This window comes from Ictidomys tridecemlineatus, chromosome 6, assembly GCF_052094955.1.
Source record: "Ictidomys tridecemlineatus isolate mIctTri1 chromosome 6, mIctTri1.hap1, whole genome shotgun sequence".
Taxonomy (NCBI): Eukaryota; Metazoa; Chordata; class Mammalia; order Rodentia; family Sciuridae; genus Ictidomys; species Ictidomys tridecemlineatus.
In genome coordinates, this window is record NC_135482.1 from 80,929,076 (window position 1) to 80,953,497 (window position 24,422).

General features: G+C 32.5%; 1 protein-coding gene and 1 pseudogene across 5 annotated transcripts in view; both read right to left on the reverse strand.

Annotated features, from left to right (window-relative positions):
• Positions 1-24,422, reverse strand: part of Ccdc91 (coiled-coil domain containing 91) — a 330,550-nt gene that overhangs the window by 149,620 nt on the left and 156,508 nt on the right. For all 5 annotated transcript variants that reach the window (XM_078014979.1, XM_040280858.2, XM_005339928.5 and 2 more), the window contains one exon: positions 10,477-10,554. In XM_078014979.1, coding sequence (XP_077871105.1) covers positions 10,477-10,554 — 78 coding nt within the window. The remainder of the gene's footprint in view (positions 1-10,476; positions 10,555-24,422) is intronic.
• Positions 5,566-5,704, reverse strand: LOC120888811 (U2 spliceosomal RNA; annotated as a pseudogene).

The following is a 24,422-nucleotide window of genomic DNA, read 5'->3' on the forward strand; positions in this document are numbered from 1 at the left end:
TGTAATGAGTAAAAAAAGGTCTAAAGTATCACTGTATTTTCAGAGCATTTTCTCTGCTGGCAATATATGACCTTTCACTAACTGGACTATTAAGTGGCCAGTGAATAAATAAATCTATTAACAAAAAAAAAAGATCATTTTTCTCTCTAAATTCCAATTAACTAATGCTTTCCAAATTCTAAAATTGAAAATACCTCAATCTACAAAAGTCTTGCTGATAGTTCAGTTCATTAGAAAAATTAAAGCTTAAGGAATGCATAATTGATCCACTACATTCACAGGAATAGTTATAGGAATGTATTTCTTAAAATATTTTTAGTTGTAGATGAAAACAAAAACTTTATTTTGTTTATGTATGTATGTATGTATGTATGTATGTATGTATGTATGTATTTATTTATTTATTTATTATGTGGAGGTAAGGATCAAACCCAGTGCCTCACAGGTGCAAGGTAGGTGCTCTACCACTGAGCCACAACCCCAGCCGTAGAAATGTATGCTTTACAGATACTATAATATGAGTACTAATCCAGCCATAGAAATCTGCTAAATCAATTTAGATAATGGGAAGAGTCAAACTTTCAATTCCATCAGAACATGTCAAACTTCTATCAGGTGAAAATAGAAAGATAATATCATTTATACATTTATAGACTCAGAACACAATAGTAGTAGTCTAAATTTTGTGATAATAACCAGAAATCTGTAATTAATCAACAATATCAGGGTAGAATAAGACTGATATTGACAAATTGCTCAATTCTTACCAATATGTCATATATATTAATCTAAAAAATCTATAACATTTAAAGTACATTTAATAAGGTAAAGAATCATTAAGGGGTAAGAGATAGGTCTTACAATCTCTTACAAACCAACTAACACTCCCTTCACTTTGAAATTTCTTATCCCTGAAGTTCTTTTTAAAAGACTATTCTGAAATTCAAATACACTGAAATTTGTATTCACGATACAGAATGCAGTCATACCCTTTATTACTCTATCAGGATGATTATTTAGTAACAATATAAAGGCAAGCCTTAAATCTATAATAGAACAAGTTTTCTTGCAATGTTTCCAATGCTTTTTGGGTTTGGCCTGGCTAGAAAAACCACAAGAATAGCCTTGCATGCAAAATTCTGGCTTAGCACAGGAAACTCACAGGCATACAGAACTATTCTCAACTACCAAACCTTTCTCAATCCTCCACTGAGGTTAAGTTTGGTGGGAGGGATAAGAAAGGACAAGCCAAGTCATTAGTTCCAAACCAATCACCAGTATCTCTAGTATGCTGTTAGGCCAAACTTTATTGGCCACAGCAAACATCTTTAGTTGTCCAGGAAAAATCTGATCATATGATAAAAGTTGGAATTTATGAGAATCCTTGTTCAATTAAATAACTGATTTGGGTTAACAAAATGGTGGAATTCAAATAAAGATATAGTCAGATCTTACATCTCTTAAGTTTTACTTTTCCTATATTTGAACAAAGACTTACCGATATCTAATCAAGGGAATATATTCAAAGAATAGAAAACAAAGTTGTTTCTCCCTCCTTGGAAGAGAACTTTATATAATACAAGTAATTCTACACCCTGGGAAAAACTGGATTCTTAAATGTAATACATTCTCCCTTATAAAATAGTACAAACAATTCAAGAGTTCAAATAAAACACAAGCAAGTGGATGCTTTTGAAAAATGGAATACAGGACTCATGTGATACTGCAAGCTAGCACACAACATACATTATGTTGCTAAAATTCAAAGCAATCCTTACAAAAAGGAATTTAAGGCATATTTAACCTTTTCAGAGAATGCATAGAGGACCAAAATGCTCAATAAAATAAAGGGTAGTCAACATGAGAGGATAGTGTTATCAAAATTTCAAAGCAATTTTATATAGCAATTTTGCATAATTTTTCACTATAAGTAACAGAAATTCATATACCTAATGAGACAAAATTTCAGTGTATCTGATTCAAAGATCTAATATTGGAGAGGGAAAAATGTATCAGAAAATCCTCTTCAAAAAATATTCTAAGACGTTAGAAAAGAATCTGTCCATTCCTTGCCTTCTCATTAAAATAGTCAAGTATTTATAAGAACTATTTATATGCCCAGCATGGAGTGGTTTTTGGCATTTGGATTACAATACACTAATTTAAAATAATAGATTTAGTTAAGTTTAAGAAACAAAGACCACAAAAGGGCAAAGGGTCTATACATCTGCATGTCCAACTCTGGTGAAAAGATCTTGAAATGTTTAGCTATATATGAATGAGTTTTTAAAACCTTACTAACTGAACAAACAAAACAGAATGCCCTAGAGTTTGAGAAGACTGTATAAAAAACTCATCTAGTTTCCAGATTAATATGATGACCAGTAATTAACTTTCACATCACCAAAAAATATGGCACAGCAAAGGTTCAGTTTAGCCACCCATAATTTATTAGGTGTTGGCATAGAAACTTTATAACAAACTGCATTTCATTTTTTGCCTTTTTATGGCTATTTTCAAATCTGTATTTTGATGAATCTTGTCAACTTTGTCAAAATTCAACAATGTTTCAATACTTCTCCTATGTTATCTGCAAAATGACTAAACCTTTGAAGTTTAAACAAAGAACACAGTGTAATTTAATTGCAAAAATAAACAAACAAACCAGAATTTTAAAAAAACTTACAAATGTCACTACAGGATGAAATTTTTAAAAACTGTATAAGAGTTTTAAAAGGGAGATCCTTTATGCAACTGATTTATATTAAAGTAAATATCATATTTAAGGAAGGAAAAAAGAAAGGAGGCGGCTACTGTTGTTGCCTTGAGAGAGAAAATTCTATATACAGTAGCAAAACAAAAATTTTAACTAAAAAATATGTTCATATCTTATTTGTGCCAAGTTGGAATTTTTAATGAACTGAGCTCAAAGTGAGATAAAATAAAAACAATATGTTGAACTTAATTTCTTGAGTGCTTTCCACTCACTATTATAGAATGTTAGCAGAAGTTTTGACTTTGAATTTTAACACACTGAGTCAACTAAGTATTTCCCTTGGAAAATTCTTCCCAAAAGTTATTTAGGGCACAAAGAAAAATCATTTTGAGTGGGTAAGTATTTAAAATGGCTTTACCTCAAGTATTTATATACAAAGTATTAATTGAATATATGTATACACAGATACTTAGGAAAAGAAAAACAAGAGACACATCTGTGCAAGAGGATATTTTCTGTTTAAAAACACAAGGCCTTTTGTTCTTTAAATTACACAACTACATCTGCTTTAGCAAATATGCCACATTTTTTCCATGTAGGACTTTCTTTGATAGTTCCTCTGCATTACTGTATCAGTCCTCCACTATAAAGGATTTTTTCCCTTACAATGATCATTTATGCACCTCCAGAAAAACAAGGCATAAGTTAGGAAAAAAAAAAAAAAACACTGGACATCAAATCCTTGTTTCTTGGTTATAGCTTAACTTCCAGAAACAGCATCCTATCCTACACTCATTTAGTTTCTGTTAAGACTTTCTTTCTTTCATCTTTCTTATATGGAAAAATTTCCCAATGAGTTTAATGGGATATAATACACACAAATACATGCATACATAGATGTAAGCACCACACACAACCACACATCTTGACAAAGACAATAATATATTACAAAAATTGGGAAAATGACAACAGCAAGCTGAAGCAGAATAGACTGACAAATATTTACAAAGGAATAAAGCAATGGTTAACAATTCACTTGGAGTGGCAGGATAACTTACAGAACTTTAAAGCAATACATATACCCAGATTCTATCTATACCTAAAGATTTAGAATTTACAAGGAGTAAACCTGTATTCATTCATCTTTTTCTTAAAAACAACATAAGTAATTTATTATGTGCTGCAAAATTTGGGAACCAAAGGATTTAGGTAATCTGGTCAATGACAACTGCTGAATGTACCTTAAAACAAAATAGCATCACATTAATATAATTTCTTGTTTTTCTTAAAAAAAGATACTATAAAACATGTGTAGTAATCTTTAATAGAGGAAAGTACAGACATTAATAACTTGTGAAGTCTGAGCCAGTGCAGATATTAGAGAATGACAATTTCAAGACAAAAGCTCAATTAAACAAGTAAAGGAAAATTTTTATAGTTCCTGTGGTAAACAATCTTAGATGTGGCATGCTCTATGGAAAGACTTCCAAGATCTACATTTACTTTATTGTTGCTAATTACCAGGCTAAAAGATTTTTAAGTTATGACATAAAAGAAACAAATAAAATGAAGTAAACATTATGGTAAAAGTTGGCATATTCAGCACATGAGGTTAGTATTAGATTTGTTTTCTTCTAAAGTTTAATAAATTTATATATCCTTTTCATCATTCTTCAGTTAGCTATTTATTTCTAAATGAACAAAAGAAGTTGTTTTTTTTTCAACAAGGAGTCCAGTATTATGATGGGCTGGGCTACCATCTACTTCTCTTAAGTGGATACTTCTACAAAGCTTATAACAAGAATATGTACGATATAGTTTTAAGTACACTCACTAGTAATCAGCCATAAGGTAATGAAAAGGAATTACGATTGCTATGCTAGATAATAAATAGGGTAAATATAATTAACAATAATAGATAATATTTATTAAGGGCTGGCTTAATTACTAGCTACAGAGAATTTATTATTTTCACTACATGCCCACAACACTTTTGTGAAGTTTCCATGGCTTATTCCCTCACTTACTGTAGAAGTTGTATTTTTTTTTTTTTAGTTGTAATTGGACACAATACCTTTATTTATTTATTTTTATGTGGTGCTGAGGATCAAAAACCCAGGGCTTTGCGCATGCTAGGTGAGTGCTCTACCGCTGAGCCACAATCCCAGCCCAGAAGTTGCATTTTTAAAAGTTGCCCAATGTCTCACTATCAGCAAATAGCAGAGGTGGGGCTTTGACCCAGGTCTATCTAATTTCAAAAATCTAGGCTCTTAATCAGTAACCTCTACTAATATAAGTACTTAGCAGATTCACAGTAGAAATTAAGACAGATGTGTAACATTCCTTCAGATAATCATGGGAAAAGATATATAAATAATTCCATAAACTTACTAAAGATAGCATAAGATAAGAATGAGAGGCCTAATACTAGAAAATAACTACAAATCTTATAGTTGTTTAAATGTGGCAATAGATTGCATATTGTCTTTAGACCACTCCTGAGTAGATGATTTAAAGTGTGTGAACATAGTTATTACTCAAAAGAAATAAATTCCAATTTGATGAGGTCAGCTAAGCTCTTAAATACAAGGCTAACGCAAGGTGAACCCAAATTTTCAATTCCTCATGAAAAGATTAAGTCAAAACACAGCTTGCTTCCATTTTTAAGTGAGAAATTGCTGATCACATCATTTGGAAGCTTAAAAACTGGTGTTTCATGTGAATGGTGTTAGGTACACATGATATGCTAACAAAAAATGAACTGGAACTTTAGGGTTTTTCTGCATGTATCTGATTATGTGTATAAAATAAGAATGGCACTTTGATTATTAAGGTTTTAATTAATATTTGGAAGTTGTGGAAATTTTCTGAGACAAAAATCACAAAATGTAATAAAATTTATAATCTGAGAAATTATTCATTTAAAAAGACCCATACTGATAAGAACATATACTACACTTGATCTTAGCCAAAAGGCCAAGAAGCAATTATGTCTATCTAGAGGCCTGTTGCCATTTCTGTCTTCAGTAAAATTTTTGTCCCCAGAAATGATAACAGATTGAGCTGGTATAGTGTATTCTTGGTTATCAAAAAATACTCATATAGCTTCAGGATTTTGAACTGGTGAATATTCATGATGTGTGGAAAACCATGATATGCACCACAATCTCAAACATACAAAATGGGATATTGCGTATATATGCACAAACCTAGAGGGAAACATCCAACTAAGCTTCTTGTGACTGGATGACTTTGTTCTTTGCTTGTGTCTTTGTTTTTTTGTTTTGTTTTGTTTTGTTTGTAATGTACAATTTACTTTTGAAAAATGAAAATTATTTTTAAAAAGTCCCATACTTTAAAAAAAAAAGAAAGTCATCAGTAAAGATCTGATGATTAGCCAGACACAGTGGCACATGCATGCCTGTAATCCTAGGAGTTTGGGAGGCTGAGACACGAGGATTTCAAGTTCAAAGCCTGAGTCTGAAAAAGTGAGGTGCTAAGCAACTCAGTAAAACCCTGTCTCTAAATAAAATACAAAATAGGGCTGGGGATGTGGCTCAGGGGTCGAATTCCCCTGAGTTCAATCCCTGGTATCCTCTCCACCAAAAAAAAAAAAAAAAAAAAAAAAAAAAATCCAATGGCTGAGGATCTCTTATATGAGAAAAGGATGTACACAAATCTTTAACTAGTATGGATACAGTGAAAGTACAAATAATGTCCTAACTCAAGATCTTCATTATCCCCATTATAGTCATTTTTAAATGAAGGTTTTATACACACACACACACACACACACACACACACACACATATATACACAAAGTAACTACTACTTTAATTTGGATTAAAAGACATAAGAAGAGGGTGGTAGGACTTCTGGAATGGCAAAAGCAGCCATATGACAGATGCAGTACTTGTCCTCTTTCCCCTTAATTATAGCTCCAGTTCTAAAAGTTAGATAAGGGTGAGGAAATCAAGAATAAGCGAATAACCATCTTAGTCTTCTGGCACCTATACACAGTATTACAGCTCTCTAATAAGGAAGACTTACAGAAAGCCTCAAATACTGGGTACAAACTGCCCTTGCCATGGGGGATGATTGCAATTGGATCAGAATATGGAGCAATGTATGCTCCAGGGCACAATCAAAAACAATAGATCAATCATTTTGTAGATGATAGGAGCTAATAGCATGGTGTAAAAAAAATACAAAAAAAATAAGTTAGAAGCTAAGCAGGGAAATCAGGTAAAGGGGGGGGGGATGTGTTTAAGAGAGTCTTTAAATACTCTTCAGACAAATGCAAGCAACACCAGACCATTCCATATGCAAAAATAAAGCAGGCCACTGGGTGCAGTGGTGAATCCTGTTATCCCTGCTACTTGTGAGGCTAAGCCAGGAGGATCACAGTTTTATGCCCGCCTCAGCAACTCAGCAAGAGACCCTGTCTCAAAATAAAATTAAAAAGGACTGGGGATATATTGCTCAGTGGTAGAGCACACATGGGTTCAATCCCCAGTACCACAAAAAAGGGAAAAAAGGGGAGGGGAACCAAAAAAGTTAATTATGAAAGTAATTTTAAATGACAACATAATTAGACCTTTCTTCTTCTTTTGTCTCTTACTTATTTAAAAAGAAAGTGCATAAAACTATACACACACACACACACACACACACACACATAAAATTTGTGCAAAAGATATACTTTATATTCAAAGACATAAATGGGTTCAAAGTAACAATATGGGGAAAATATACCATAGAAATAGCAACCAAAAGAGAGATAAAGTGGCTTTACTATTATAAGAAAAAAAAGTATAACAAAACAACTTATTAGATTAAAAAACATCATAGCAAAAACGTCAAACTATAATGAAGACATAAAAATGCAAACGTATAATTAGAACATTTCCAAAATAAGCACACGAAGCTAAAACTAATGAAATTGAAAGGAAACAAATAATTCAATAATAATAATACTCAGACATTTAAATACCCCACGTTGAATAAAGGATAGGAAAACTAGGTAAATTATCAATGGCATATAGGAGACTGAAACAGCACTATAAACCAACTCCACCTAGAGACATAGAGAGAATACCTCACTAAACCCAGCAGTAGTAGAATATTCATTCTTCTCAAGTGCACATGGAAATTCTACAGGATAGATCATAAACTAGCCCATAAAATGATCCTCACTAAATTTTAAAACACTGAAGTTACCAAAAATAAGTTCTCCAACCACAATGAAATTAAAGTAGAAATCAATCATAGCCAGAAATTGGGGAAATTTCTGTGGAAATTAAACAACACATTTCTAAAGAACTAATGGGTCAGCAAAGAAACTGCAAGGAACATTAGAAAATATTTAACATGAATAAAAATGAAAACAATATAACAGCCCAAATTACAGGATGAAATATAGTATAGTTCAGGAGTAAATTTGTAACTATAAATGCCCATATTTTAAAAAATATCATATCAATAACTAAATTATTTTCATTTTTAAAATGTATATTATTTTTATTAATATATATGAACTGTACATATTAATGGAATTTAATGTGTCATTCCAATGTGTGTATAAGGCATTCCCTGATGGAATCCAGAGTTCCTTTATCTATTCTATTCCTTTCCTTCCCAAATTCTACCAGTTACTATTGTATGTCATTCAGGTTGGCTTTTAATTAAATTTTATTTTGTACTGATCACTGCTAGGCATTACTTCAGATGCTTGTATTTATAATATATGGAGAAAAGCATTTCTACTACATAATAAATCAAAATCTCTAAAATACATGTCTGAACTACATTCAAATGTCTCCAAGATTATAGAACTATATCAGACACTGTTAGAAGGTCTGCTGCAAAAAACATAATTTAGAAAACTCAAAAGGAAAGTCTATTATGTTTACCCATGTTTTTCCATTTCCCTTTGTTCTTTTATGTTTCAGGATTCATTCATCATTTCCTTTTTGTTGCAACAATTTCCTTTAGCCATTTTTTAAAGGTAGGTCTGCTGTGATAAATTCTGTTTTCCTTCATCTGAGAATATGTTGACAACCCAAAACGACTACTTATTCCTGAAGTATATTTTCACCATATATAGAATTCTGGGTTAACAGTTTTCTCCCCGCCCCCCCAATATTTGATAGTTCTTCCATTTCTTCTGGTGAAAACTCCACCATCTTTGATCTTTGATCTGAAAACTGATCTTTGATCTTCAAATAATTGAATGCTGCCAATCCACATCATGGAAGACAATCTGCTTTACTCTAAGTCCACAGAGTTAAATGGTAATCTTATCCCCCCAGAAAACACCCTTGTGGAAACATCCCTATCCCAGAAGTGACAAAATAGCTGAGCAACCTGGCCCAGTCAAGTTGACATAGTTAATTAACCATCACAATGTACCTTAGCAAAGATCTTTTCTTTGCTCGTTTGTTTTTGTTAGCATATTTGGAATTCACTTGGTATCTTAAATATATAGTATTATGTATTATATATTCTGCCAAATTTGGGGAATTTTCAGCTACTGTAACTAAATTTTTTTTTCAAACTCTACCCTCTTCTTTCAGGACTCATTTAATGAATACAAATTTTAGAACATTTCTTGTAATCCCACAGATTCATAAATCCCTACTCATTTGTTTTCAGACTTTTTTTCTGTTCTCTATTTTCAAGTTAGGGATTTCTATTCTTTATTTTCAAATTCATACATTCTTTTCTTTTTGTTATTCTACAATCTGCTGTTAAACCATCCCAGATTTTTTAAAATTCTGTTAAATGCATTTTCTACTTCTAAAATTTCCATTTGATGCTTCTTTAAATAATCTATTATTTTGCTAAAGCTTTCTGAGATTTTTGTTTTTCCATTTCTGTGATGTACATAATTTCTTGTTAAAACATTTTTTATGAAGGATGCCATCCTTGTCAGAACCTTAAAATTCTTGTCAGATAATTCTAACATCAGTATTAGCTGAAGATTGGCATCTGTTGTTATGTTTTGTTTTGTTTTTAATTAAGATTTCCTTGTTTCTAGTATTGGTTGTACTAGGACTGGGTTTTAAAAATTTTTAATTAAAGCATTACAATTATACGTAGTATTTAGGTTCATCTGACAAAATAATACATATAAGGAATTTGATTTCAATCCCCATTCCCCAACTTCCCTTCCCTCCTCTCTCTCGTTGTTCTTTCTCCTCTCCTCTATTGATCTTCCTTTCATTCCCTTATTTATTTATTTTAGATCAGTATTTTCTACATGTATATATAGGTGAAATCCTTTTTAGTACTTTATATATGATTATATCACGCTATTGTTAAATTCATTCCATATTTCTATCCCAATCCCTTTCTTCCTCCTTCCCTCTTATTCTCATTTTTCTACTGATCTACTTTATACCTTCATTATATCCAGTCTCCTTGCCACTTTCTTTTCCTCATTTTGTTCCACAGAGACAAAATAGATAACATAGAAATGACTTCTACAGTATTTTGGATTCAGATTTCTTCACCTGCTGATATCATATTTTCAAATAGACTAAGTTTTACCAATACAGTGCAATATCTAGCATTATCTTGTAATCCACCAAGTATGTTGCAATGGACATTGACTGATCAACTGAAAGGAATGATATACCAAATATGCTTCACTATAAGTGTACAATTTTTGTATGTTTGCACATGATTTATGTGTGTAAAATTTTTACTGAAGTTTTTCAAGTTTAAAAGAATAAACAAAGAAATTCTAAAACTTCTACCTTATATTCATCCACAATAATGCTAAGGGCTTCATGACCAGCTTTTCTCATGTCTTCCAGTTCTTGTTTATGTTTTTCCTGAAAGAAAAAAAAAATCATGATTTGTTCTTCTCTTTTGTTTTCAAAATAACTATAAAACCCTTGACTTTTGCTTCTGTGAATGATCAGGCAGTTTGTAGAGTTCTAATGCTGCAAAGGAAATAAAAGTTCTACTTAAGAGTACTGGGAAGCACAAGGCCATGAGGAATTGAAAGCAAATAACTGAAAAGAGAAAACCAGAAAACTGTGCTGGAGGTTAAATAAAACAGGTAATAGTGTTTCCCCTGGCAAGTTGCACAAATTGTGCCAACTTCTAAATGTAGGCGTTTCCTGGTGATCAGACCTCTTTTTAAAACACTAATTAATCTTAATTCTATTACCTTAAATAATATTTATCTGTAACTCCTTACAATATATTCCCAAACTCTGTCATGGCTGACTGCCAAATTTGTTTCTCTACTAACCTAATTACATGGGTATCTAAAAAGAATCTGAAAGTTAAGAAGTTCAAAGTCAAAATCCTAGTTTTCCTCTATAAATCTTCCCATGCTCAGACAAAAAAATCTTGAAATCATTTCTATTTTCTCTTCTTTTTCCCTCACAAACCACGTGCTACAATTCTTTATAAAATCTTGTTGTCTTTTTTTTTTGAGAGAGAGAGAATTTTAATATTTATTTTTTAGTTATCGGCAGACACAACATCTTTGTTTGTATGTGGTGCTGAGGATCGAACCTGTGTCGCATGCATGCCAGGCGAGCACACTACCGCTTGAGCCACATCCTCAGCCCAAAAATCTTGTTGTCTTGATTTTCATTTTAAATTCCTTAAGAAACTCTTTAATAATATGGCATTGTTCTAAACCCTTTACAAATATTTGTTCCCTTAATTAATTTATTTAAACATTATAATCATCAGACAACCCAGTGTCTGAGCACTTTGTAAGATTTTCACTGTTACTTCTCTAGTTGCACCATGAGCATTCTTTATCAGGATTACTACAATGCTCTCTTGTTGCTGAAATTCCATTATCTCTCTAGTAAAGTAGCCAAGACAATCCTTTTAAACTTTCAGACAAATCAGAAATTTTATGTAAAATAATAAACATTCATCATTATCCACAAATTGTACTTTTTTTCATAGAAACTATCATTACTGAATGTTTTACATTGACTTATCACTGCCTACACCAACACCCCCTCACACACACATACTATATTAGGAGAGAAAATGATAGTACTCTAACACTATGGTTCTTGATAAGATGAGAAAAAGACAGATATCAGAAATATTTCAAAATCTGACACATGTTTAGTTAGAGAAGGTAAAGTTTTACTTGATATTGAATATATATATATATATATATATATATATATATATATATATATATTTATATCATGGTGCTTTATTTATAGTGTCAGCTCAATAAATAAGGACTGAACAAATAAAATATAATGGGTAGGATTTGAAGGCCAAACATATGTGAGAAATGAGAAAATAATTTTATTTTTCAAAGAGAGACAGAGCTACTTTAAATCAAAATAAGAATATTAAAACATGTGGAAGATGATTTTGAAGTTAGGTTCATATACATGTTGGATGGGTGAACAAATAAGATTATAGTTAATGTTCTTTTTCTGATTTGTTATACATATAAATTAACAAAAAATTTTTGGTCATATTTCTTTACCTGTTAAGTAAGAGAGTTGGATTAAATTATTTCTAAGACAACCTTCCAACTTTCTTTAGGCTAGTCTAGGATAGAGTATGCTACAATTAGATCAATCAGCTCTACTCTGCTTACTTCAAAGTAGCATATCAGGCTGCCCAGTTATCAAAAGAAAAATACAGGAATAACCAAATACTACATATACATAGTCTGAAATTTTTATTCAAGAAAATAAAGTCAAAAATTTACAACCTATCTTCAATGTAGTCAAAACCAAATTTAACCACAATGATAGCTTTCTTTCAAAATGTCAAATCCCAAAGCATCAATAGAAAGGGAAGACTTAGGAAAATGTTCTTGCCTTAAATAAAACTGCAGAATTCTTAAACAAAAATAGATGTCAAAGATAACTATCCCAATGCACTCATTTTATTATTGAGAAAAGTGAGGCTTGAAAAGGTCAAGAAATTTGTTCAAGGTCAATGAGTTAAATGAGGGCGGGGCAAAGTCTAAATCACATCTCCTGACAGTCCTCTCAGTATTTATTTAAAAATATTCTAGGCTAACCATGTAGCTCAGTGGTAGAATGCTTGCCTAGCATGTACAAGGAACTGAATTATATACCTAGTACCGCCCCCACCCCCCAAAAAAATCATGTTAAAAAATGAACTGTTTGAATGTATTCCCAATCTTATTAACAGGTTTGCTTTCTGAATGAAATTCAATAGTACAGAGACTTATGTCACATATCATACCTTCTGAAGAAACTAAGACACAATTGGTCATTCTTGGTAAAACCTGAAATAGTCCTTCATCAATTCTTTACAGCCAAGCAGAAATTTTGGTGTGACAAAAATGCTGCAAAATAGGTGCTTTTCAAAGCACATTCCAATCAACCCTCCACTACACATAACCACTTGATCCCAACTCCTTTATTTTCAAAATGATTAAATATCTCATATTCTTAATGTGACTGGACATAATTAGTAATCAGAAAGTATCTGTTGAATAGCTATGTAAACAAGGAACCATGTGCTTTCCAGAAAAAGGATAAATTAGCAAACTTTTTATTGGTATGATTCAGATACCTGACTCAAGATTTATTTATAAAAGACCTGAAGCTATGGTACAAATTAATAAATATTTTTTAATTCAAATTCTATCATTGTTGGCCATTGCCAAGCCACACTGGACCCATACTAATCACCTCTAATAAATTAATCCATGCTTAGCAAACAGAATTCTTTGCCACATAGATGGTTTTAAAATCCAACATTTGATTAATATGTTGGACTAAATTATTATAAATCTTTAAAAAGGCAAAAAGAGAAAAGAAAGAAACTCCAGGGATCAATCAAGCATTACATTCTACCTACTAAAAGACAACTGATGTTAGTTTCCAAATTCTCTGGCCATGAGCCAGTCTATAAATAGACTACCAGAACATAATTAGCTAATATCATCTGATTGAGAATGGTTTTTCAATACAGACTTCACTACTTTCTCTGAAGCCACAAGACTGCATGCATCCCTTTCATAACAACTAATCAACTACATTGGAAAAGGCAGGCATAAACACCTCCAGATTATCCAAAAGGAAATCTGTGAGTCAAAAATCAAAATAAAGATAGTAGGCTAACATCCAACTAATGCACTGAAAAGTTCTGACTGAGACATAGTATAAAATTCTTTTCTACCACAATCTGAAGAATCTAGCACACTTTGTAGTCTACTTATAAATGCCAAAATAGTACAATAAAGATTTGTTTAGACCATACTATCAAAACAGAAGAAAAACAACAAAACAACACCTCTTCATTTTTCATTAATCCTAACATCTAAGAGTTGCAAGAAGCCTAGTTGATTCCTAAAGAAAGCAAAATTCTCACAGTCTTATGCAACAGAAGTTTTCCCACTGAATAAGTGTTTACTATTTATCTTTTCATTCTATCTGATTTCTCAGTATCTTTATACACTCCAACAAAAACAGCACATAACACTTCAAATTCTTCCCCAATTGGTCTCACAGATTAATTATTTTTAGCCAAATACTAAATGGAGAAAAAAAATGACATAGGGATATCAGAATCAGTCTAAAGGTATCACGTAATACTACAATTTGAAATAAAACATGTTTGCAATTAACATCAGTCTCTGGCCCTATCCCATTAATGGCTACCTTAACATGCTGCATAAATTTCATCAGCTAATAAATACAAACTATCAGCTGTGCTGAATCCTCTCAATCAAAAACAACATAATAAAGCAAACTCTTCCTGGAATTTTCCTAACAAATAAAAGATGGGGTATGCAAAAACCCCTACAATCTGCTTGTATTAGTAAAGAAGTAACTGATATTTCTATGTGCTAATTTACAAAAGAAAGACATGACAACCTCATAGCCATGTCCAAACCAAAACTTTTAGGAAAGGAATTAATAAGTTAGCAAATGAGGAATTTATAAGCTAGTCACCAAATTCATCATTCTGAAGATGAAAACAACTACTCATGTGGAATTCATAAGAGATGTGTTTACAACAATGCAATTATTGTTGTCATTGTCATTTCTCCATTAGCATAACATCTCCTTTACCAGTTACATGCTGTTAACAAAGGCCAAATCCTGCACAGCTTGAGAAACTTAGCCTCTTAGAAAATCCTGGCTGATGATGGCTAATTTGTTGATTCGATTGGCTATATTTCTACTGCTACTTCAATGTCACATTATTATTTGCTTCAACAGGAAGAAAGAAAAGAAACTCAACTCAGCACCAGATTAGATTATTATTTATCTTCAGCTTTGTTAAGATCTTAAAAGGCTGGTTACCTTGAGAAATAGATGCTTAAGATTAACTCAAGCCAAGCAGGGAAGAAAGAAATGGAAGCAAGGTAAGGAGGAAGAAAAAGAAGGTCAAAAATAATGAAGGAAACAAGGTGGGAGAGGGAAGAGCAAAAGGAGGAGGAAGGGAAAAAAGGAAAAGAGGGAGGGATGGAGGGAAGTGTAGACAACATTTTGAATCTAAAAAAAGCTTCACATACTTGAATTTAGGACAATTACAACAACCCTCCCCACTCTGTGGTTCCAGGTGTGGGCATCAGTGTAGCAAGGAACAATTTCCAGCCAATGATAACAATGATAAAGAAATAACAATGATAAAGAAAAGACCTTACATGTACACTAAATCTATAAACATTACCCTAATCATTGTAGATATAAACCTCTCTAAAATTCTTATATAAGTTTTATGACTATTTCCTATTTTAAGGCTGTTCTCCAGAGTTTGATTGGACATGGCACTGCTACCATATGGACTTAAGAATTCTGACATTCATACATAAATTTATACTATTTAAAGTCACCAAGTTTTGGAAAATTTTTATCAAAAGTTTAAGAAAATAATAGAGATTTTGGTACTAAGAAGAAAGGTGATGCTATAACAAGTACCTTAAAAAAATGAAAATGACTCTGGAATTATGTTATAGGCAAAGACTGAAAGAATGCTCAGATACAAGTAAGAAAAGCATAGATTGCTTTGAAGATGGTTAGTAGAAATATGGGCATTAAAGATAATATCGACGGGGGCTTAAGAGGAAGTGAAGAACATGGTAGAAAAAGCACTGTTACTTGACCTTATATTTTGGAAGGAGGGGAACTGGTGCTGGGGATTGAACCCAGGACTTGATGCATGCTGGGTAAATGCTCTACCACTGAGCTACATCACTAACCCTGAGCATCAGTCATTTGAAAGTATAAATAAATCATAATGAAAAGAATACTGGTAGAAGTATGAACATTAGGGTGCTTCTGGTGAGACTGCAGACAGACCAGGGAACAGACCCAGAGGCAGAAACTCAAGTCATGGATATAAGGCAGAAGCCAGCAGTCACAGTCACAGAGGAAAACAGAGCTCCCAGTGCAAAAGGTAATAAAGTCATAACCCTGGGCACAGAAGGCACCTGGAGGCACATCAACTGAGCTGGAGGCACACATCCAGATGCTCCCCACACTGGAGCCACAAGTGCAACACATAAAATCACAGAGGATTATTCTCAAGCCTTTGAGACCTAATGGAATTTACCATACTGGCTTCTGAACTTTTTCAGGACTGTTAATTTCCCCCTTTCAGATGGGAATCTGATGCCTGTACCACCATTGTATTCTGGAAGCAAATGACTTCTTTTCTGGTTTCACAGGTCTATTGACTGAAAGGAAATATACCCCAGAACTGCCTGTACCCAGAGTCTCACCCACACCTGGGTTAGATGGTTTAGATGATGACATTTGGAGCTTTTGAGATGGTGGTATTTAGATGAGATTTTTAGACTTACCACTGATGTTTCAGTGAATTGAAATTTCCAGGGAAGTTGAGACTGAATAAATGAATTTTACATAATGATGAATAAAATTTGGGGGTATCAGGATAAGACTGTAGTGGGTTGTGTTATGTTCCTAAAAAGATTTGTTCAAGTCCTAATCCCTGGTACCTATGAATGTAATCTTTTGCAAATATAATTAAGGATCAATGAACTAAGGATTTAAGGCTGGCCCCAAATCCAATGACTAATTTCCTTATAAGAGAAAAGAGAAGGTGATTTGAGACATAGGGAAGAAGGCCATGTGATAATGAAGACAGAAAATGGAGTAATACTGCCCAAAGCCAAGAAATGTTGTATATGAAAACCTAGAAAAGGCAAGAAAAGATTCTTCCATGCAAACTCTGAGCAAGTGTGTCCCTGACAACATGAATTCTGACCCTTACAACTTTGAGACAACATATTTATTTTATTTTAATCCACCAAGTAGATGATAATTTGTTATGGCCACCTTAGGTATCTAATAGGGTACTTTTGCATTACCTTTCTTTGAATGAACTTCTTCCTTTAGACCTCAAGTGCTTTCACATTTACTCTGTCCCATGTGTGCCCAGAAGAACTAGTATGTTAATAGAAAATGTTTTTCCTGATGAGACTATTGCATAGCCTCTATCAAATTTCTTCTTAAGTGTTAAAAATAACAATTACTATTTATTTGAGTTCTCTCTCCTAAATAGAATTCTGGAAATTTAATATGGATCTTAATACTAGCAATAATACCAGATCTTTAAAATAGACAGCAAAACATACACAAATCATTTACGGTTGCTGCCATGCAGAGTGCAACTAAAACACTGGAAAGTAGTTCTTGTTTTTCTTATCAAAAAACCCTACAGTTAATCCTATACTATACCATGCCTCATCTGTAATATGGAACTTCCAATCAAAACTGCTTATGCCTAAAACTCATTAATAAGAGATATCTATGAACCACCAGCCATTTAAAAAGTCCTTAGATGGATGACAAATATTAGAAAACAATATCAGAAAAAGAAAAAAAAATATCTTGGACAAAACAGATTATGGAGGATTGAAAAATAACCTTAACTTCATGGAATTCACAGAAAATAGGACATTCACAAAACAAGAACAAATACTATAAAATGAAAAGATTCAAAGAACAACAATAATAAAAAATCTCTTAGAAATTAAAAACAATTACATGAAAACATCAACTACGAAAAAAGGGATTAAAAAAACAGCCAAAAACTGAGATAGAAATAAAACATGAAAACTAGATACAATAAGACAAGCATTTCAGTAGATATAGGAACCATACAATAGTTGTTACAAAGCAAAGAGAAAAAACAAAACAGAACAATTCATCAAAATTCAAGAAATTCCCCAGAACTAAATAGCAAGTTGTAAAATACTTGTTACAAAAAACAACATTCACAGATCCCTCATTATTATGTTTGAATTTCTAAGAGCTTTTTAACTGTTGTTGTTCTTTGAATCTTTTCATTTTATAGAACTGAAGAGATGTTTGAGATAGCTCCCCAATGGACATATATAAGTCTAAGACTTCTCACCTCTAGTTCTACTGACTACTAAAAAGGACCACCATTAAAACATATCTAACTCATACATTTACCTTAATGTATACAATATTATTTGTCTTATAGGAAATAAGGGGAATTAACTTAAGGTCCAAAATAAAATAATCTTAAACGAAATATCATTTTTATGTGGGAAACACTCCTAAAAGTCAGAGTTGTCTTAAGAACAAAGCTCATAATAGCCTTCCCAATCAGAAAAACAAATCTGGGAAGCAAGGCAAATTAAAATAACTAGTTATTAGTAAAGACCCTAGAAATGTATAAGTGTACTTCTAGGACAGTTGACATACTCCAAATTTCCAAATGAGTCAAACATAAGGTCATCTGTGGGAGAAAGATGTCTTAATTAAGTTCTAATAATTTAATTAAGATTAAACATATGTAAGATCATAACAAAAATTAACAGAAAAACTTTTCATAGAAAAAATCATAAAGAGTAAGAAGCACAGACAACAATAAATTCAAGATAAACAAAAAGTTGTTCAGGAAGAGAAAAAAATCATAATGTGTGATGTCATTCAGATGACAATAGCATTTACATAAAAATTATACTTGAATACTGATCTAACCAAATTTATGATACAATTGTACTAGAGAATAAAAGGGCATCAAATGTGGATTAGAAGTACGATTTTCAAAATTTGAAAAACCAAAGGGTACAAATACTATAAAAAGTATGTTACTTTAAATATACTAAAGTATATCATTTAGAAGCTGAGACAGAAATACTAATTGAATATTTGAAGGTAGTTGCTGTTGGGGTAACAGAAAAAGAAGGAGTGGGGAAAGGATCTGTGAATGTTGTTTTTCATAGCAAGTATTTTACAAGTGACTATGTTTTCTTATAATTCTGATAAATTATTTTTTAAAACAAATATCTGTCCTTAAATCTCAGACTACAATAACTATACATGATGAATGATTAAATACTTATACAAACCCTACAGTTTTCATACTTAGTAACAACATCTAAATACATAAGAATGTGTAGGTAAATGTAGCGAAAAGTTAAAAACCACTTAAATGTTCATTTTAGGAAACTCACTAAATGAGTGTTAGATGCAAAAGCAAAACAGAAACATTCAAGGGCAAGCTCCAACATAAAACACAATTTCAAAACGTCCTTTCCTTTTGTTTCAGCTAAAACTTTTTGGTGAAATTTAGGAAGAATCAGCAAAGATCATAAAGCCATTCTAACTTTTCTTTTAGGATCCTAAACTTGGCTCATTATAAAACTGAACTGAGCATACCAAAAAAATCTTTCTGTCCTCCATTTAACCATTGTAACATGTGTTCTTAAGACCCTAAGTTGAGCATGTCAGAATCCTGTCAGTCTTTCCTTCTTGAACAATGACCCTGAACTGAGCATACTCAGAAACACACATCCTAAACTAAGCCATTTCCTAAAAGGCCTGCCTCTATGATATGCATAAGCTCCCTGAATAAAATCCCTGTGCTTCTCTTCCATAAGGAGAACATCCCTTTGCAGAAAACTCTGGTGCAACCTTACTCATTGATGTTAAGAAATTCTTTTGCATTTTCTTATGTTCTGGTCATACTTACTGGTTTAACACTCACCAAGGAGAGAACCTCTTGCATTTGGTTACAATAGATGATTAAGGAGAAGCTCTTACTACTATACTGATATAATATATGTTCTTTTTTTCTTGTTGTTTATGTTCTTAACTAAAAGATCACATGATACCTTTGTGTTTAAAAAGGAGAAAAATTAATACATACACATAAATATAAACAGTATATGTGTATATACCTAAAATATCCATGGAAGGATATATAAGAAACTGACAGCATTGACTGCACAGCAGGGACAGAAACCAGGCAGCAGAAACTGTGAGAAGAAGACTGTATCATATTACCTTCTGTACTTAAGATATTGAACCATGTAAATATACTGTCATTTCGAAAATAAATTATTAACCTTTAAGATAGTAAAACACAAAGTATCCATCTTAATAACCTAACTCAATGAAACAAATTCTCTCATAAGATTTCTGATACCATGGCTTAAGATAAGTGTTCACATTTTGAGGGATAAAACAATAATCTCAGGTTCCTCTCAGTTCATTATGTAGGCAGGTACCTTTTCTGTTGGCACCTGAATGACACTAAGTAGTGAATATAAACAACCAATGCTTTTTAAGTATTTACTGAGGAAGAAAATGGTAGAAGGATAATTGGCCTAGAAGAAAGACCTGAATGATGTCAAAAACTAAGCTTTAATATCCTCATTGGTAAAAAGAGACAATAAACTTACAGGTTTATTATAAAATTTAAACAACTAATGCATACAAAGCAGACAGCATAGTGCCTTATACACTGTAACCGATCAGTAAATACTTGTGTTCCTCATTATCACCTTTCCTTCCCTTTTGACAAAAACTGTAGATAAAGCAAAGAGATTTTAACTTAAGTTTTTGTCTCAGAATAAAAACATATTTAACAATAAAGACTGAAATGGAATACAAATAAACATATTACACATATGAATTTTTTTCAAATGAGAAAAACAATTCATAGAAATAGGGAGAAAGTCTAATGCCTCAGAAAAAGATTTGTTCTATACATAACCACAAACATGATATTTTTACTATACATACTGTTCTAGAGTTCCATAATACTAAAAACAAAAACAGTTAACTATATTTATTGACAAAAAAATTGCCAAAATTGACTATTTTCCTTAAAAGTGGTCCAGTAATTAGTATGTGGTTGTATTAACACTAAATTAGGTATATTCTTATATATATTCTTTTATATATATATTTTATATATATATATATATATATATATATATATATTTACAGCTCACTAAATTCAATTCTTACATAAATATTACCTTCCTGATATAATTTTAACCTATGACTATATTATGGCCCTAAAATTTCACACTGCATTTTTTTCTACTTTTGAAATATCTATTAGTTTGAGAGTATAAAATTAAGAATTATTTTAAATATGAAATTAAAATACCAGAAGAGGGCTGAGGATGTGGCTCAAGCGGTAGCGCGCTCGCCTGGCATGCACGGGGCACTGTTCAATCCTCAGCACCACATAAAAATAAAAATAAAGATGTTGTGTCCACTGAAAACTAAAAAATAAATAAATAAATAAATATAAAAAAATACCAGAAGAAATTGTTGCATAAAATATAGATCATAGCCTTCAGATGATAACCTACTTTTTGTTCTCTCCTACTGTGACAAAAGTAGCTAACAAGATAGCAAAAGAATGATATTACTCAGAAAAGTCATGTCAATTTTTCTGAAATTAATGTTAGAATAATGCATAATACCTATGAAAAAATAGAGGTTCAGCTTTAAAAGGACGATAAAATCTTCAGTGCACCAAAAAGTTAAATAACACATATTTCTAGAGAATTTGTTTTATAAAGTTAGATAACAACTCCCTAAGTACATTTATTATTTAAAAAACTACTATTAAATCAGTAAATTGTTTAGTTACATAATTATACAACTAGTAAAGACCATAAAGATGAGAAGGGCATATCTTTCCCTCCATATTTTATAATTAATGAAAGGACTGGTAAAGAAATTGAACTGCTGGGTCTTTTCCCTGAGGTCATTTTTCTATCTGATAAGGAAATTCAGTAATTCTGCTGGCCTCTTATTCCACCTACTCTTTCAACAAAGAGAAAGCAAGATGATTGCTTATTCCTTCAGTTGGTAAGAAAAGGTTGAGTATGTGTGGCTCAGTACCCTTCCTCTCAAGCTCTCCCAACCCCACACCTCTATATACAGATAGGAGTCTATATATGACATTGTGCAAATGTACATATCAACAGGATACATTGTTATATATTATATTTGAGAAATAGAGATGTTAAGGGAGTTGAATGTTTGCATTTGAACGTATATGCATATTGTGTGTATGATATAGGTCCACATACATGTGTATTTCCTCTGTATGTACTTCTGACTCTCTTCTCATCTCTTTCTCAATCTGTTTTTCAATCTCTCTCATCTCTCCCTCTCTCTTTCAACACACACACACACACACACACACACACACACACACACACACACATGCACACACACACACAAACCTGACTATACAAAATATGTATTTTACACCCTTTATCACCTTAAGTTTACAGGGCCAGTATCCTCAGAGGATTATGTAAGACTTTCCACCTATGCCAAATAAAAAAAACAAATAAGTATGTCAAATTCAGATACAAGGTACTAGTGATGTTTTTTTAAACAGCTGAGCCTACTGGTTCACAATTTCTTCACTCTGAAATCTCCAGTATCTCTTCAATTCTCTTTTCTCCAGTCTCATAAAACAGAAGATGACTTCTTACATATGCCTATCTACTGCTCTATATATGTCTGGATCCATGTATGTAGTCTTTTCTACAATTATTGTGAAAAAACTGTGTTCCATATAAAGACAAAACACTTACTTTTCAACTAGATCCTACATCTCCTCAACTACCAGGAACCTGGCTCTCTTCTCGGAGCTTCTCTTTAATTTTCCCACTCAACTAAATCAATCCCACAATCATGTTATATAATATTTTCTAGCAAAAAAAAATAAAAAAATAAAAATTCTCTCTGGCCCCTCATCCACTGAAGAATTGTATCTACTCAGTGTGTCTCCACTTCCATTCCTCTCATTCTTTTAAATAAGCTCCAACAAGGTTTAACTCCAGCCCTACCAAAGTTGCCCACTGAGATAATAAATGGCTATATCAATTGCTTAATCACTGCCATAACAAACTACTATAACCTTAGTCATTTAAAATAAAAGAATATTATCTTACAGTTCTGTATGTCAGCAATCAACACAAGTCTCACTGGGATGAAATCAAGGTGCTAGCAGGATTGTACACCTGTCTGCAGAGGGATCCTATTCTTTGCTCATTCAAAATGTTGGCAAATTTACTTCCTTGCACACAGCACCTGTATCTGAGAACCAGCAGAGGGAATCAAATTCATCTAATGTTTTTCCACCTCTGTCTGTCTGATTTACCTGTTAGACTGAATCCACCGGGAAAATTAAAGTATTTCTCCTCTTCAAAGCCCAAAACCTAATCATAACTATTAAGAATCTTTTTTTTTTTTTAGAGAAAGTGAGAGAGGGAGAGAGAGAAAGAGAGAGAGAGAATTTTAATATTTATTTTTTAGTTATAGGCGGACACAACATCTTTGTTGGTATGTGGTGCTGAGTATCGAACCCGGGCCGCACGCATGCCAGGCGAGCGAGCTACCGCTTGAGCCACATCCCCAGCCCAAGAATCTTTTGCCATATAACAGATCCACAGGTTCTATAGATTGGGGTGTGGACATCTTAAGGGAAATGTTATTTTGCCTAATATGTTCACAAAATAGTTATTTCTCAGTCCTGAGTTTAGGTAACCTCTCATCATTATTTCACACCGAAACCACTGTCTCTTTGAAATAGTCTTTTCTTGGCCAGAATAACAAACTCTCAGTTCTCCCGCCCACTGGCCATTCATTCTCAGGCTCCTTTTACTGATTCCTTCTCATCTTTTCTCTAAACATGGGGTGCCTCAAATTTCAGAAATAATGGCAATAAGAATTAATAAATAATAACAAGAAATACCTTCAAAGTAGTACACTTTTCAAAGTATGGTAAAGAAACCCTAAATATTAACAGGATGAGTAATAGCCTCCTCCTAAAGATTACCACATCCTGATTCCTGGAACCTGTGAATACATCAGGTTACACAGCAAAGGGGGTTAAAGTAGCAGATGGAATTAAGGATGCTTATCAGATAACCTTAAAATGGGGAGATAACCTTGGTTCATTCTGGTGAGTCTAATGTCATCACTAGAGTCCATGAATGCGAAGAGGGAGGGAGGCAAAGGGTCAGTGTAAAAGTGATGCAATATGACAAAGACTCAAACAGCCATTCCTACCTTTGAAGACAGAAGGGGTCATAAAACAAGAAATGCAGGCTGTTACCATAGCACTAGAAATCTAATGTACCAAGTGTAATGCAACCCTTTCAGAGAGGTTATAATCTCAAAACCATTTAAATAAAATTACTAAGATGCTGTTCTTTGCACTCCTGTTCTCTCCTGAATATACAGTGGATTTTTCTAGAGGTTGCATGACCTATGATATCACCAGAGAATGAATAAACTCGCTATCTTCCATAAGCCTAACAAAAATTATAAACAATCCCATTCTCTTTATTCAATTTGCTTGTATTTTTAAAAATGCAGTTGCTTTCATTTTTAAAATGATACTTATCAGGTAATGGGTTTATTACAGTTTTTTAAATGCATATTTTAAATTT